Source organism: Protopterus annectens, chromosome 9.part0 (assembly GCF_019279795.1).
Source record: "Protopterus annectens isolate FY-2018-M chromosome 9.part0, PAN1.0, whole genome shotgun sequence".
Classification (NCBI taxonomy): Eukaryota; Metazoa; Chordata; order Ceratodontiformes; family Protopteridae; genus Protopterus; species Protopterus annectens.
In genome coordinates, this window is record NC_056743.1 from 751,177,651 (window position 1) to 751,194,901 (window position 17,251).

General features: G+C 41.4%; 1 protein-coding gene across 2 annotated transcripts in view; it reads left to right on the top strand.

The window, feature by feature from the left end:
* The window catches only part of LOC122811507 (1-phosphatidylinositol 4,5-bisphosphate phosphodiesterase delta-1-like), a 969,949-nt gene that overhangs the window by 835,131 nt on the left and 117,567 nt on the right, over window positions 1-17,251 (top strand). For both annotated transcript variants that reach the window (XM_044083389.1, XM_044083388.1), the window contains exon 8: window positions 10,412-10,561. In XM_044083389.1, the coding sequence (XP_043939324.1) occupies window positions 10,412-10,561 (150 nt within the window). The remainder of the gene's footprint in view (window positions 1-10,411; window positions 10,562-17,251) is intronic.

A 17,251-nucleotide genomic window follows, 5' to 3' on the forward strand; every position in this document is an offset into this window, starting at 1 on the left:
TCTGTTTTCAGTCTTTTTACTGGAGTGAACCAGAGACCAGTCCACTGCCTGGTTAAGTGACTTGTGCAGTATGCAAGTGAAGACTGAAGGAGTGACACTTGGGAGTTCAGACTAAAGGTTGTTAGCAACTCTTAGCCTAAGCCTAACCCCTCTGTCCTGTTCTGTCCCTTATCCAGGGAGTTCAGACTAAAGGTTGTTGGCAGCTCTTAACCTAACCCCTCTGTCCTGTTCTGTCACTTATCCAGGGAGTTCAGACTAAAGGTTGTTAGCAGCCCGTAGCCTAAGTCTAACCCCTCTGTCCTGTTCTGTCCCTTATCCAGGGAGTTTAGACTAAAGGTTATTAGCAGCTCTTAGCCTAACCCCTCTGTCCTGTACTGTCAGTTATGCAGAACTGTAGCTAGATTAGCTGGTACCCTGTACACTTTCTTGATCTGAAGCCCTCTCAGCTCTAAGTTGAGAGTTGAGGAATACACACACACACACACACACACACACACACACACACACACACACACACACACACACACACACACACACAAAGAATCCTCTTTCAGAGATGAAGACCATAAAAATTAAAATTCCTCTCTCAAAGTTGAAGGCCATAAAAGTCCTCTCTATAAGTTGAAGACAAAAAAAAAAAAAAAAAGCAAAGAAAAAAGTCCTTTGTTGTGATACTGCAATAGACCACTTGTTACAAAATTAACACGCATTCTGCTAACACAAAGTGCTTCAGCTGTGCCTGCAAATATAGTATCAGCATTCATTTCTGAATAACAGGACTGCACTGCTGCACCACTGGCATTGCCCTCTTCAGCCTGCACTAACAATAACTCTGCACATACCACACATAACCCAGGTGTAGATCAGTGTGTGTGTGTGTGTGTGTGTGTGTGTGTGTGTGTGTGTGTGTGTGTGTGTGTGTGTGTGTGTGTGTACCTCTAAGAAATTAGCCAACGGCTTGCGCAAGTGTATAAGTACTGAGCACGTGTGAGCCTGGCTGCCATTTTGTATTAAGCTGTTGAGATGTTAGCATGTATGTCTGTAAGATCTGTCTGTTAATCAGTTCATTTGTGTTTTATGATGCTGTTATCTATCACAATGTGTTTTTATGTAATAAAGCATCTAAACAAACTACCCCACCTGTTCGTCATCTACGTTAGAGAGGGATGAGTGACACCAGACAACCATTAAAACGTTCCTGTTTCCACTGAACAGTTGTTAATTTCTGGATTTTACTGAAAACAACCAGACACTTAATAACACAGAAATACATAGTCAGACGGCAAGTTCAAATGGACGTCCAGGTCAATGTGATTTCCCACGTCAGTCGTCTGCTTCATTTCAGTATCACTTTCCTCATATTCTTCTCAGAACTTTAAAAGTTGTTACATTGTCTGCACCAGGTGCCATGACTAAGAAAATTTCCAGTCACTCAAAGTTTTTTGTAAGTCAACATTTTTATATGTTCTGCTTCTCTACATTTCATTTTCATATAAGAATATGATAATGTATGCATTATGTTGTTCCGCCTATGTAACATTGTGTAGGTGTTTTAGATTTTTTCATTGAATTTTGTGTTCTGTTTTTCAACCCTGTGACATTCTGTGTTTATTTGTCTGCAGATATTCTCTTAAGGCTTACTTTAAATTGTGCCACAGAGATAAATTAAGGGAGTTAGGATATACCCAGTTGCTTTTCTATGTCTCCTCAGCAGTGTTTTTTATATTATAGTCCAGCAGACAATAGTTTGCCTCTTTGTAGCAATTATTTTGTCTAATTTTTACAAATTTAATATGTATAGGGTGATGGATAAGTGAATACGCAGAGTAGAAAAAAGTAAGATAGGAGGTGACTAGTTGAGCTAGTTGAAAAGAAACTAGAGTTGAGGAAAGAGTTCAACTGGGCATTCTTAGACTTGGAGAAAGCATATGACAAGGTTCTAACAAATCTGATTTGGGCAGTCCTGCTGTGGTTGGAAGTCCCTGAAACATTGGTACAATTAGTGCAGACCATGTACAATGACCCAGTAACAGGACTTACACATGGATTCCCAGTGGGAGTGGGTGTGCATCACGATTCAGCTAGAAGTCCACTGCTGTTCATACTGATGATGGACTACATTAGAAAACAGGTCCCCGGGGAGAGATCAACAAAGCTGCAGACGAAGTAGCATTACATGCAGGCTCTGAGCAAGAACTTCCGCAGATTTAATAGAGGATCAGAACACAAAACTGAAGACACACCGGATGAACTGAGTCCAGATAAGACTGTTGTAATGGCAGCAAATAGGGGAAATCAGTAGAAGCTGATAATTGAGATAGAAGGGGAAAATAGTGGAACAAGCTGGTAGTTTCAAGTATCTGGGAGGGGTGGTTGAGGTAAAGGGAAGTTTGAATGAGGAGGTCAAAGTTAGAATCAGAGGAGCTGCAGTCCTCTGGCACAGAGTGTCAGGAGTAGTGTGTGACAGAAGAGTGCTATAGAAGCTGAAAAGTAAGGCATACAAAACAGTGGTGAGACCATTACTACTGTGTGGTCCAGAAACTTGGGCAGTGAAGGCAGAGCAGTTAAGGAATCTGGAGGTGACGGAGATGAAATGCCTGAGATTTATTTATTTATTTATTTGCTGTTGTTTAACCAGGATAGTCCATTGGGCCCAAAGAACCTGTTTTCAATGGAGTCCTGGGGAGAAAAGCTCCACATACAGATTATACAAAGATTATGTTACACAATACATAAAATACAAAGATTAATTTCAATACATAGATTATATAGAGAAAAACATAAGTATCAAACAAAACAAGTAATAGAGGCGAAATTTAAAAAGAAATAGTATTGTGTTTTTTTTTTTTGTTTTTTTTTTAATTACTTGGTACAAGTGAGAAGTTGAATGGTGGAAGCAAGCATGAATTTGCTAGCTGGGAATGGAAAAAGAAAGAAGAGTAGTGGTGGAAGTAGGGTAGGTTATGAAGGATGTGAGCAGGAGCATTCCCATGAGGATGTTAGATGAGAGTGTAGTAATTTTTTAAAGTGTGGGAGGTTAGCAAATGTACGGATGGATGGGGGAAGGGAGTTCCATTGGCGTGCTAGTGAGAAGGACAGGAGGTGTTGTCCTGGAGCGTGTATGGGTCTATAGACCTCTATGAGGTTTTGATTGCTAGATCTTAGAAGTCTTTGTGTTTGATGCATTTTAAAGGTAGTTGAAAGAGAGGGACAGAGTGCTGGCTGGAAGATGAGTTTATGTGCATAGGTGAGTTGAGTGTAGGAGAGGTAGTGGGGTAGCTCTAGCCAGTTGAGTTTTTGGAGAGATTCACAGTGATGGGTAGATGATTTGCTGCTGGTTGCAAATTTGGCTGTTTTATTGTAGCAAGATGATAGTTTGGATTTCAGAGAAGATTGTAGGTTTGTTAGAAGAGGGGCGCCATAGAGAAGGGAGGGAAGGAGAAATGTGGTAGAGAGGGTAATTTTGGTAGTAGAGGTAAGGAACCGATGGTGGCGGTAGAGCATGCCTAGTTTTTGATGGTTGTTTTTTATATTTAGGAGTAGATGGGAGTTGAATTTCAGCTTGTCATCAATTTAAATCCCGAGTAGTTTGGCTTCAGATACCAGCTCGAGACATGTATTGTTCTGGCTGGTGATGGAGAATTTTCTGTCAAAGTTATTAGATGTCCTTCAAGGATGCATCTGCAGTCTTTACAAATGGGTTGTCCTGTCGTCAGGCAGCCCCTCGGTCGGCCGGATTCCAAAGTCTGGGTCTGGCTTCGGCTGGTGTCGCACTTCACCCGACGTCATTGCGGCAGTTATTTGGGTATAAAGGCATCAGCCGACGCCATTTTCCTCAGTCTTTCTTGCCGCGTGGCGCCCGAAGCAGAAGCTGTTCGCAAGTGCCGGTCGGTCAGATCCAGAGATTACTACTACTGAATACTACTTCGAAGACTTCTATAAAGCTAAGTACCCCGTTGGGGACTCTTTCTTGCCTCAGCCGATGTCAGAGAAAGTTAATAACTGTTTATCTTGTGGGAAACAAATACCTCATAAAGATTTCCACTCCTATTGCATACATTGTTTAGGCCCAGACCACGACGTAGCAGCTTGTCTAGCCTGTGCTTCTTTTAACCGACGGACGCTTAGACGCCGCTCGGACTTTGCTGAACAGATTTTCGGCTCCGATTTTGCCTACATTATGCCGTCGGATCCTCCGACTACGCAAATAACCAAAAAACGCAAAGAAAAGGACCGACACTCGCGGTCCGCGGTTTCGACCGAAACCGCGGTTAAGCATACCACGAGTGTCTCGGTTTCGGCCGAAACCGAGCAAGCGGTTCTTTCTTCAGCCGATAACTTGCCTTCTACCGAGGCCTCTTCTAACCTGGTAGAAACGGCTTCTGAAATCCAACCTTCTGTTGCGATTTCACAGGATTTATCAGACACCATTCCCCTAGATATTTCTACCCCTGCACGTGGAGCTGCTAGGCCTCCTCCAGCTATGTCTATTAAGGCCTTTGCCAGGGCTAAAGCAGCCAAAGCATCAAAACCTGTGCCTACCAAGCCCCTCTCTCACAGGCCCAGCACCAGCTCCCATATGCTTTCTTTGGCAGAGGATCTCATCTCTTTAATTCGTGGAGCCCAGCCTCATCCAGACAGGGCCTCTCCCTCCTCCAGAAAAGAGGCCTAGAGCAGAGCCCCCTGAGCCAGTAGCCACAGATGATTCCTCTGATGACTCAGATCATACAGACCCTCCTGAGGCTTCTTATTCTCCTTACGAAGACTCTGATGCTGAGGAGTCCATCCCTTCAGCCTCTCCTCCTGAGGAATTTTCCTTTGGGGAAACCTTGCATGCTATGAGGGAACAATTTCAGTGGCAGGGCCAAGATTTTTCAGACTCTAGAAAAAGGCTTAGGACCTTTCTACACTTGCCACAGCATAGGCCTTTAGCTATACCTCCAGTTCTATCTGTTGTTGATGATGCATTTAATGATGCTTGCACTGCTCCTGATACTTTACCTCCGGCTCCTGCTAAGCCCGATAGGTACTACAGGGTCCCGGACACTCATCACCACTTATATAAGGCTCCTTTTGCAGATCCAGAGACTATCTCCCAGGGCCCTAAAGCTGTAGCAGCTACTTCTTCTAAAAACCCCCTCCCCTCTGAAAGGGAATCCAGGTCCTTAGAGAGATGGGGTAAAAAAGTTTACACCTCTGCTACTTTGTCAGCTAGAGTTTGAACTGCCAATTTCATATGATTCAATATCAAGAGTTTATGCTTGACCAGTTGACTAAAAAGCTGTCCTCGGAAGAATCTATAGATAAAAAGTATGTTCAAGAAATGTTACATAACATACAGCAGGTTAGTAACCATTCTTTAAAATGTGGCTATGATGCACTGGAGGCTTCCTTTAGATCAGCCATGACTGGCACAGTTATCAGGAGGCATGCATGGTTGAAAGAACAGGCATTACCAGACCATGTCAAATCTAAGCTTTTGGATGCACCTATGGACAAGGTCAATTTATTTGGTGCCCCCGCACAGCAGGTAATAAAAAAGATGGAAGAGAAAGCAAAATCTCTGCAAACAGTGAAAGATTTCTTACAAGTTCAACCTCCAAGGTTTAGCAGGAACTGGCCCTCCAAGAATTGGTCCTTTCCGGACACCTCTAAGGCACAAAGAGGCAGGAATAGGCGCTCTAGAGGCGGAAACCAATCCAGGGGTGCCTACAGGGGTCGCCAGTGGCAGGGTAACAACCAACGAGGCACGGATACAGCCACCACCACTACAACAACTCAATCACAGTGACTTGGCGGAGGCACCGCCTACCAGGGAACAACTAGAAGCACCCTTAGGTGGAAAGCTAACATTATTTTCAAGAAACTTGCACTGCATTACAAGAGAAAAATGGATTTTGCAGACTATAGACAAAGGTTACAGGTTCCATTTCCATACACTACCAGGAAAGAGAGGAATGCCAAACCTACCACCTTCTCAAAGGACAGAAGCTCTAAAACAAATATCTCAATTATTAAGAATGAGAGCTGTGGAAAAGGTACCATTTATGGAGCAAGGGAAGGGATTTTACTCCAGGCTCTTCCTGGTACCAAGAAAAGAAAACAAATGGAGACCTATTCTAGACCTGTCCGCTTTAAACACATTCCTCATTGTCCCAAAATTAAAAATGCTGACCCTACAGCAGCTTCTTCCCATGCTGGGCAAGGAGTCTTGGCTGGTAACTCTAGATCTCAAGGAGGCATACCTGCACGTCCCCATAAGACCAATTTGCAGAAGATACCTCAGATTTCTTGCAGGATCAGAGCATTATCAATTCTCGGCATTGCCCTTTGGCTTATCTACTGCGCCCAAAGTGTTCACGAAATGCCTGGCATCAGTAATCGCTCATTGCAGACTTCAGGGAATTTAAATCTATCCCTACCTGGATGACTGCCTGATACAAGCGGACAACAAAAACAAACTCACAGAAGACTTACAAAGAGTCATCTACCTGCTGCAAGCCCTGGGATATACAGTCAATACAAAAAAGTCAGGGCTGATTCCATCCCAAAGAATAACCTTTCTGGGTGCAGAACTGGACACATCAAAACAAATGGCATTTCTAACTGCAGAAAAGAAAGAGCAACTTCCTCTCTACTTCTTGGCATTAACAAAGCAGAGCCATCTAACTGCAAGAAAAGTGCTTCAAGCTCTAGGCTTCATGGCATCCTGCATAATACTGGTACCTCATGCCAGGCTACATATGAGAAAGCTACAGTGGTACCTAAAGAATTTGTGGTCTCAGCACAAGCACAGCCTAGAAACCAAAATTCCAATGATCCCATGCCTGAAGCAAGAGTTCTTATGGTGGGCTCAGGCCTGTCAATCAAACACAGGACTGCCCTTCTGCAAAAGTCAACCAAGACAAACCATCACGACAGATGCCTCAGACCTCGGTTGGGGGGCACACATGATGGGCAAGTGCTTTCAAGGCCTATGGACTCAAGACCAGCTGCATGTGCACATAAATCTAAAAGAAATGATGTCAGTAAAATTGGCAATCCAGGCATTCAGACCTTTTCTCCAAGAAGGCCTGTTGATGATAAGGACAGACAACACCACAGTTATGTGGTACATCAACAAACAGGGAGGCACACACTCATACCCTCTATGCCGGTTGGCACTGGACCTATGGGATGTGGCTCTGAGCTACAACATTCAGTTACAGGCAATTTATGTACCAGGGAAGGAAAACATTCTAGCAGACATATTAAGCAGAACTACAACAGATGCCCACGAATGGATGCTGCATCCGGACATCTTCAAAACCATCACAAGAGAATGGGGATTACCACAAATAGACTTGTTTGCATCCCCTTTCAATCACCAGTTGAAGAAATTCTGCACAAGGACTTACCACCCACTTGCTTGGAAGGTGGACTCCTATCCTTCAGTTGGAAAAGCCTGACAGCATATGCATTCCCACCACTACCTTTGATGCACAAGGTGCTTCTCAAGATCAAAGAGGAACGTCCGAGGATCATTCTGATAGCCCCAGACTGGCCAAGACAACATTGGTATCCACTGCTGAGGAGCATGTCCGGGAACAAATATGGACACTGCCCTGATCCCATTACTGCTGACACAGAACAACTACAACATTCTGCATCCAAACCTAAAAACTCTGCAGCTAACTGCCTGGAACATTACATAACAGCAATTAACCCAAATTTATCCCAAAGGGTTAAAGACATAATCCTGGAGGCTCATAGACCTTCAACAAGAAAGAATTATGCAGCAAAATGGAAAAGATATCTCATCTGGAGTACTGCCAAGGGGCAAGATGTGACACTGGTGAACATAGCCAACATCCTGGAGTACTTGGCGGAGCTCTTCCATACAGGCCTGTCCTATTCCTCCATCAAGATACATGCATCAGCTATTTCAGCAGAGTACAGCTTGGATCCTCCTGTCTTCTCGCATCCTCTGCTCAGACAGTTTCTGAGAGGAATTAAAAATGTAAAACCTCCCAGGAAACCTCCATTGCCAGCATGGGACTTGAACTTTGTGCTAGAAAAACTGACTCTTCCTCCTTTCGAACCAGCAGCAACAGCAGAATTACAATACTTATCCTGGAAGACTGCTTTCCTGCTGGCAATAACTTCAGCAAGAAGGGTCTCTGAACTACAGGCATTAATGGCAGTGCAACCCTTCCTAATCTTCCATCAAGATAGAGTGTCCATGAGAACAAATCCTACATTTATGCCTAAGGTGGTATCCATAGTATCTTTAGATCAGGCTATCCACCTTCCTACATTCTTCCCCAACCCACAGAACAGGGGAGAAAGGCTCTTACATACCTTGGATGTACACAGACAATTACGCTACTACCTGGACAAGACAAAAAACAATAGAAAAACTGACCAGCTTCTGGTAGCATATGCAGCAGGAAAGGAAGGAAAACCAATTTCTAAACAGACAATCTCCAAATGGATAGGAAATTGCATTAGATTTTGTTACTCCTACCATGGAAAGAAAATTCCAGAGAACATCAGGCCTCACTCCACATGGGCTACAGCCACTACCACAGCTTTCTTACAAGGAGTGGCTACCAAGGACATTATAGAGGCTGCTACTTGGACCTCCGTGCATACATTTGCCAAGCATTATAACTTACCTCTATACTCTAGATCCCGTGCTGGTTTTGCCACTGCTGTTTTGCAAGGGATCCTAACTACACCATAATCTCTTCTCTTTTCCTCCTCCCCTAGTTTAGCTATGGTATTCTACCCATTTAGAAGACTGCAGATGCATCCTTGAAGGACATAGTACAGTTTTGTACCTACCATAAATGTAGATGTCCGAGAGGAATGCATCTGCAGTCAGGATTACCCACCCTCCTTCCCGTCTGAGGTACTCCTAGGGTATTTGCCAATCTTCAGCTAGCTTGGGGGGGATCTATTATGGTGTATTTGTTTGTATATATGTACATACATGCTTATTTTATGTGTTTGCTCTCTACTATTTGGAAACTTTGGCATTTATCCAAATTTAGCCATCCAAGAGGGCACCTGACATCTGGGGCAAGAAACACTGAGGAAAATGGCGTCGGCTGATGCCTTTATACCCGAATAACTGCCGCAATGACGTCGGGTGAAGTGCGACACCAGCCGAAGCCAGACCCAGACTTTGGAATCCGGCCGACCGAGGGGCTGCCTGACGACAGGACAACCCATTTGTAAAGACTGCAGATGCATTCCTCTTGGACATCTACATTTATGGTAGGTATAAAACTGTACTTTTTGGAGGGGGAGAATATCATAAGCTTGGTTTTAGCAGCATTGAGTGCAAGGTGGTTCTCTTTCATCCATTGTTCTGTGGTGAAGAAGGCATCTTGAGTTAGTTTTAAGAGAGCTGGGATGGATGGGGCAGCACAGATGATAGTGGAGTCATCAGCATATTGAATAATATTTGCAAGGGGGATGAGCGGAAAAAGTCATTAATGAAAATATTGAAGAGGAGGGGGCCCAGAATAGAGCCTTGTGGGACACCTGTGGGTGTGTTAAGGAAGGAGGAGGTGGCTTTTTTCCACTTGACAGCTTGTTGCCGATTGGAGAGATAGCTAGTAAACCAACAGAGGGAAGATGGGTAGTAGGATGCATACTGTGGGGCAGAAGAAGAAACAGAAGAAGAAATGAGGACATCAGTGCAGAAACCCAAGTAGCTCCAATTGCAGAGAGGGCCAAAGAGAACAGATTATAGTGGTTTGGGCACATGCGCAGGAAATCAGAAGACAATCTGGTGAAGAAGATTTGGGACAGACAGAGAAAAGGCAAGAGGAACCAAAGGTGTGATGGATTGTGTGAGGGAAAATGTGTGACAGTCAGGTATAACTGTTGAAGAATATAGGAGACTGGCATTGTGTTGAGAGAGAGAAGGCAACATTAGTAACAACACCCTAACCCTGTGTAGAAAAATAGGAAAAAAAGGGGTTGATGATGATGATGATATATAAAAACAATAAAGCAGCACTTTGCTGTCATAAAAAAACAAGCTCGTATTCCCTTGTGCAATGGGAAAATGAGATAAACTGGTTCCGCTTATGCAAACTTCATCAGTATCTCATTTTCCCACTGCACAAGGGAATTAAAGTTTATTTTTTTCACACCAGAGTGGTGGTTTATTTATTTTTTATGTAAAATAAGTTGTTTTCCATTCTCCTGAGATGTTAAACTACTATGTGTGATACTTTTGCACACACACACACACACACACACACACACACACACACACACACACACACACACACACACACACACACACACTCACACACACTCACACACTCACACACACACACGTGCACTTGTGCTCCCCTTTTCTCAGTATATAAATGATGCCTTTTGTTTGAAATGTGTTTATTCTTTGCAATAGGTGTCTCCCTACCCAGTGATCCTGTCTATGGAAAACCACTGCAGCCTGGAGCAACAAAAGGTGCTAGCCAAGCATCTCAAGAACATCCTTGGGGACATGCTACTCACTATCCCTGTCAATGGTAATCTAAGTGAACTACCCTCACCTGAGGTAGGAACCTCATTTCTTTTATTTACAAGGTCCTGATAGTGTCAAATACATTGTGGAATAGTGTCGTACAGAAATTTTTTCCTTCTTTCTTTTTCCAGTATTAGTAGTTTTATCAAAATTATGTATATTATGAATAATTCTAGTACTTTAGCCTAAAGAAAATAGCTTTTAGTTAAAGTAACATTTTTAATCATTTGAATGATTAAACATGACTGCTTATTGTATAATCATTAAATCATATCATAATATTTCATGCCTTGAAATAGGCACAATTAAGAGATGCATCATGTAACCTTGTGGAGTGTGGTACTGCATGTAGGAAAACCGTACACTGTTGTGTTTTGTATAGCTATGGCATGAATAACATTGACACAGATAAGATTCTGCACTGTAAATGCTGCATTTGTAAAATAAGTAAGATGAGGGTGTCCATGTGGGTTTTTGCTTGGGTTTCAAGTTTCCTCCTTCCCAAAATATGTGGGTATTGAAGTTTCCAGTTACAATAGTTTTATCGAATTTTGCACAAATTTCATTTTGTTTATTGGTAAGATTTTATGAAGCTGCTGGAACCAGCGAGACAAATTGTTTCATCGTTTCATGAAGTTAGAAAAAAATCCTCCATTCCTCATTCATTACTGACGTTAGTCACAAACTCATCCATACATCTTTGGGAACCAGTACAAAATCTTACCGTAAAGCTCTTGTAGCATCCAGAGCATTGAAACTGTTGTATTTGAATGTAAAAATAAAAAAAAACACTTTGCCCCTTCTTGTACTGCCTTACTCGTGTGTGCTACCTCTATCACTGAGTAAATATCACATCCCACAAAAACACTGAAAAAACAGGCCTGGAGCCTGTTTTTTGGTATTTCTTTGTCTTGTGCTGCCCATACACCTAACTCTTTTACTGCCCCTAACCTCAGCCTCACATATTCCCTTCTGAAAAACCCTTTCCTTAACATCACCAGTACAGAGGACAGGCTTAGACAAATACACAAACAACACATACACAACCCTAAAACTATCACTTTACCGGCCCTTTACTCTAACCCTAATCCAGAAACACCCACACACTCTCTATCAAAAACATTCTCACATGCTACTTAATCTCCACACCTAGGCCTTATTCTAACCATAACCTACAAAACTCCATTTAGTTGCAAGGAGGCACAGTTCACACACCTCACACACATTTGATGATCTGACATTTGACATTTCCTGACATAATTAAATGGAATGTTTGATTTAAAGCTACAGCCACATACTTTGTCAAGAAAGTATATGTTCAACTAAGTGTACTCCATCTGTTTGAATACAGTGTGGCACCTCGACTGGTTAGGTCTGTTTCACAATGATTTCTGAGGTTGGTTTCTCATGCTATCTAGACAGGACTTAGATCATATAATCTAATGACCAGCCTTTTGATTCCCTATCCACCAAGGAAATAAGAGACACCAGTGTCATTGTTTCCAAATGGTTAACAAACTGCATTATATTCTGCTATCCCTATCATGGTAAAACTTTAAAGAATACATAAGATCACATTCAACATAGGGTACCACAGCAACCATAGACATTTTCAGAAGAGTAAGTTCTCAAGCTCTCCTTGTGGTGGCTGTGTGGTCCTCCACACGTTTTCCAAACATTACCAGTGGGACATCTTTGCCAGGAGCAGAGCATTATTTGCCACAGCCATTGTCTGAGACATCTTGCAGCCCACCCTAGCCAATTTCCTGCCTCCCTGTGATTCCTTTAGTTCTTGGAGTTTTTGCAGTAATAAGGATGACTGCATTAGTGACTCACAATAGTAAATGTTTGAGTAAATCACTTTTGTCGTTAGTTGCCCCCCCCCCCCCCCCCACACACCTTTCCCCTTGTATTTTCCTTTTCCTTGGACATCCATGAGATGAGGTGGGTGTCCATATTAACCTCACTGTCTAAACATTATACCTATGTAAGAGGCCTTCAGTTTGTTTGGACAGGATAATCTTTGGCAGGCTTGGGATTCACAGGGACTTCTACTTGCATAGGCTAATGTCCAGGGTTGATGCCGTGAATTAGGTCCTAGTCAGGGTTTTGTTCCTCTACACTGCCATGCTGATCTTTTTAATAACATGTTTGTATTTCATTTCAATTGTTTATTTTCATTTGTATCTGTACATCATCTCTAGGAGAAGTGCAGAAATGTCAGTGTAATTTTGCAAGGTATCCTGTTTCTTTCTGTTTTATTTTTCACTTTGTAACAAAGGCGTAGATAAAAACAGACCCATGTGTCCCAGTTCACTTACTTAAAATAAAATATAAATAAATTCTGTCAGATGCTTTCCCCAGATCAAGAATTGGTTCAGCAGTCACTGTTGCTTATTCCTTATGTGTTATAGTCATAAGCTCGGAGGAGTTATTGTCAACCCAGAGGCCTTTTCTGAAACTATGGTGCGTTGTTTTTTTTTCAGAGATGTCATTTGCTGACTAACAACTGATTGTTGACAACTCTTGTCATAACTGTTGCAACATCTATTAATTGCTGCTGTACAGTTTTTGTTATATATTGTTACTTTCTGTTCTGGTTTGATATATAAAGCTTACTGCCTCTCTGATCTTTCTCTTTTCTTATTTTTTTTCTTTGTGAATTATTTCACCTGGGCAATGTCTGTAAATTGCCAGCTGCAATCTGTGTACTACCTGGTAAACAAATGTGAAATTAAAAAAAAAATCCATAATCTTAGCAATTTTGTTGAGAATAGCATTGTCTGTAACTGTTAGACTAAGTAGATGGTCTACCTTTTGGACTGGTATAAGGTGAGAGTTCCCTTCCACAAAAGCAGGGAATAGTACTGTGTCATATGCACCTGTTATCTATCTTCTTAGTAAGATGAATAGGTAAGGAGTATGATGTTCATTTTATGCATTTAGAAGCAATACCGTCCGATCCAGATGTGTCGGGACCCCATATTTTTGTTTGTTCTTAGCAGGAAGGAAATGGTTGCCTTAATTTCTTGAACCAAATGTGATTTAGGTGAATAAAGAATGGCATCTGAGCATTGCATGTTTAAAGTTTTCATTAAGTAAGCAAAAATGCCCAACAGGGTTTGTGTTATTGTATAAATAACACTCACCCATGGGTATTCTGAGACCTGATGCCTCTACACCCCTGGAAGAGATTTATTTACACAATAACACACACCCTGGAAGGCATTATTGTGCTTAGAGAATGGGCTATTAGTTGGAGGAAGAATTTTACATACAAAATATAAGTTTATAAGTATTTAATGTCTATACACACTCCCTCACACACACACGCACACACACACACACACAAACATTCAGAAGCAGTACACCTTTAAAAGCAGATATTTAAAATCAGTTAATAATGCCAGCCATTAAAAGTTTCTCACCTCCATACTTCTCGGCCGTCCAGATTTTCAAAGAATGTCCACATTATTTTTACCCCCTTTTTTTTTTGTCTGTTCCTCATAAAGTTTGTGGTTTTCTGGCAAATCACTGAGGACTGAAGTAATTAAATAATTACATACATTTGAGTTTTAGATTTCATTTCCTTCAGAAAATGCATGCTAACACAAATCCTGTTATTCTAGCAACTTTCTGATTTTATTAGACCAGTATTTAAAATCTGTACCGATGTTTGAGAAAGCCGTGGTGGTACAGCAAGCCGCGGTGGTACAACAGTAGCATTGTTGCCTCACAGCAAAAGGTTCTCCTGTTCAGTTCTTGGCTGGAGTGCCTTCTGTGTGGAGTCTGCATGTCCTCCCTGTGGTCGAGTGGTCTCCAAAGACATGCGTGAATGGGCATGCTTTGCTGAAGGTTGGGCATTCGGCTGGCAACTCAGCACCATAAAAATTGACTGCCAATCATTAGCAGACCGGAGTTCCACTGTGGCGACCCCTAACTGGGAAAAGCTGAAAAGACAAACAAAAACCTATTTTTGATCCTTTGTCCCCCCATTATTTTAGGATTAATCCAGATTTCTTGATCTAAGATATTGAGAGGTATCCGTACCTCTTAATTTTAAGCAGCTGCTACAGCCACTGATCGATTGACGATCTCTGTCTCTCACACACACTTCCGCTTTCACATCCAGACAGAAGCATAAACACACACACACACACACACACACACACACACACACACACACACACACACACACACACACGCGCACGCACTGGCTCCAATTCCAAAAGACTTGTCCTCAGTGTAAATGACAACTTACACTGAGAGCAGGCTGATAGCAGGTGTTTTGGAGTCTGGTCCCTATAGTAAGTCTGTTTATACATAGGTCTTACACCAAAGAAAGTCACTTTCACTGATAGCAAGTGTTTCAGAATCAGGGCAGAATTACACTGAGAGAATTTCTGTTGGAATGTGGCCCACACACTTTTCTGTGTTTTCTTTTAATTGTCTGTTAGTTTTAATTTTACACTGGCGTACAACAAAAGCACTGCTTAATGAGTGTAAAATAATGGCAGTTGTTAACTTTCTTAGAGTCCGAGCTCCATGGCAGCATAGCAGTGGACTAATTTTTCAGTGGGTATTACCTGCACATTAACATCCTGCTGGAGAATGCTCATTCTCCAGTCAGAGTGGCAATGTACAGGTCACCCATTCTCTAAGGAATTTTGTGGTCTCTTTATTTGATGTGTTATAGACTGATGAGGGTGAGTAATATGGGATGTTTCCATGGAGCGAGTTTACAGACGCTATTCCAGAATTAGCTGAGAGACTTAACGGAAGCTGCTGTTTTCAAATAATCCTTGTTGATATTGTTTCATTGTCTGTTTGTAAATATTTCTTAACATGCTGGTAATGTTGCAAGGATGTTTATGATTTTTCTAATAATGTGCTGTCCAGTCTTTCTATCTTGATAACACTGAGGATTTTAGATTGTGTGATATCCAAGGCTGAGTTGTATTTTTTACTGTAAACACTTTCAGAGGAGCTCTGAACCTTGTAGGGAAGGTTTTTCATACCTGTTCAATTAACAAAACTGATGATGGGTTTATCAGTTGTGGGAAATGATCACTTACAAAAGAGATGAATCCCAGGTTGTTGATTGACAGTGTGTTGGTCAGGTTTCTAAGACTCTTAATTTTTAAGGATCTCTGGCTAGAGGACATTTTGCAATCTTGGCAGGTGTCTGACGTGACAAGACAGTGGTTTATAGATCCACAGATGTTCAGACAGAAGCAACATTTAGTGAAGGGAAGGCAAATACTTAGTGGAAAATCTGTTATCTTCCTGACTGCTTGTCATTTCATGTTTGGAGGGCTAGTAGCTTGTACAAATGATACAGCTTTGTAAGATCCTGATAATTTGTATGTTGCACTTTAGTAAAGGCTAAAGTGTGTCAACGACATTACATCACAATTACATATATGCAGTAGTAGAAGAATGTGTGTGCATCTATAACACAGTCATGCTAGAGCCACTTTTACAATGTAAACAAAGAGACACATGCACGCATGCACACACACACACACACACACACACACACACACACATACACACACTATACTAAGCAATTCAGTGTTACTGGATTACAGTCTGAATATTTAGATTAGAGCCGTATCTGTGTCTGAGTAATAGTCATTGTTACATGTCTACCTTAATGGAGTACACATTGTCTGTCACTGTAACATGCAGTTGAAATGTATTTGGCCATGAATGATATACTCTCATATATGTTCTTCCCTGTATCTATAGTCTTTCAGCCAGTCTGAGTCAATCAAGCGTGATTTGATCATATGCAGTAAATCGTGGTATTTGTGCCATGTACCTTATCTGCATATTGAGTTGTGCAACAGCTGACTTCTTCACATCAGCAAGTACTGAGTGATGTGAATCAGGAATTGCCAAAATCCCTACATTTCTCTGCACACACCCTACACAGTTGAAGGTCAGGTCTCTGAAACTCAGAATCAGCCTTTTAGTGTACAGAAATAAACTCTTTTTTAGTTAGTAGGCTGTTTTTATGTGATCTACAGTATATTTGGCTGCATTTTCAGGGTATATTTTCCACTGTTTTATGGCCTTCTGCAAAATAGAATGGAGTATTACCATCATCGTATAGGAAAGGAAACTTTATAATTTCACTGTGAACATCATAATTTATTTAATTTTATTAGACACTTGCAGAACAAGCTGCATGATAAAATAGAATATGTGACTGTATAAATGATGATTTTTATCCTCACATCTTGTGGTAACAACAACAACATGAAACTATATATACCCTTGTATTGTTAACATGTTTTCTGTGTACATCACATCTTCCTACTCACATTGTATATTTGCAGTTGATTCCCTGTGTGTGTCTACAGAACTGCCTGATTTAAACACTGTTCTTTGTCTTTGTATTTGTCTGTTTGCATTTTGTATTGTTTTTTCCTCTCCATGTATAAATATTCATCTGGTTTCTTTGTATAGTCTCAACTGTACTGCAGTTCAGCATGTAATTTTTCCCTGTACTTTCTGTTTACATATTTTATGTATTTTTTCTTCAGTTGTTTCTGTGTTGTAACATCATTTTGGAAAATGTCGTATCAGTATTCATCTGAAAATGGATTCTGTGCAGGAGGCCTACTTTACTTTAATAGGGATTGCTTGTTGTTTCTCAAATTGCTTTAGACACAATGCATAAGACTTGATAAGCTTGTGGGTTTTATACCTATGTGG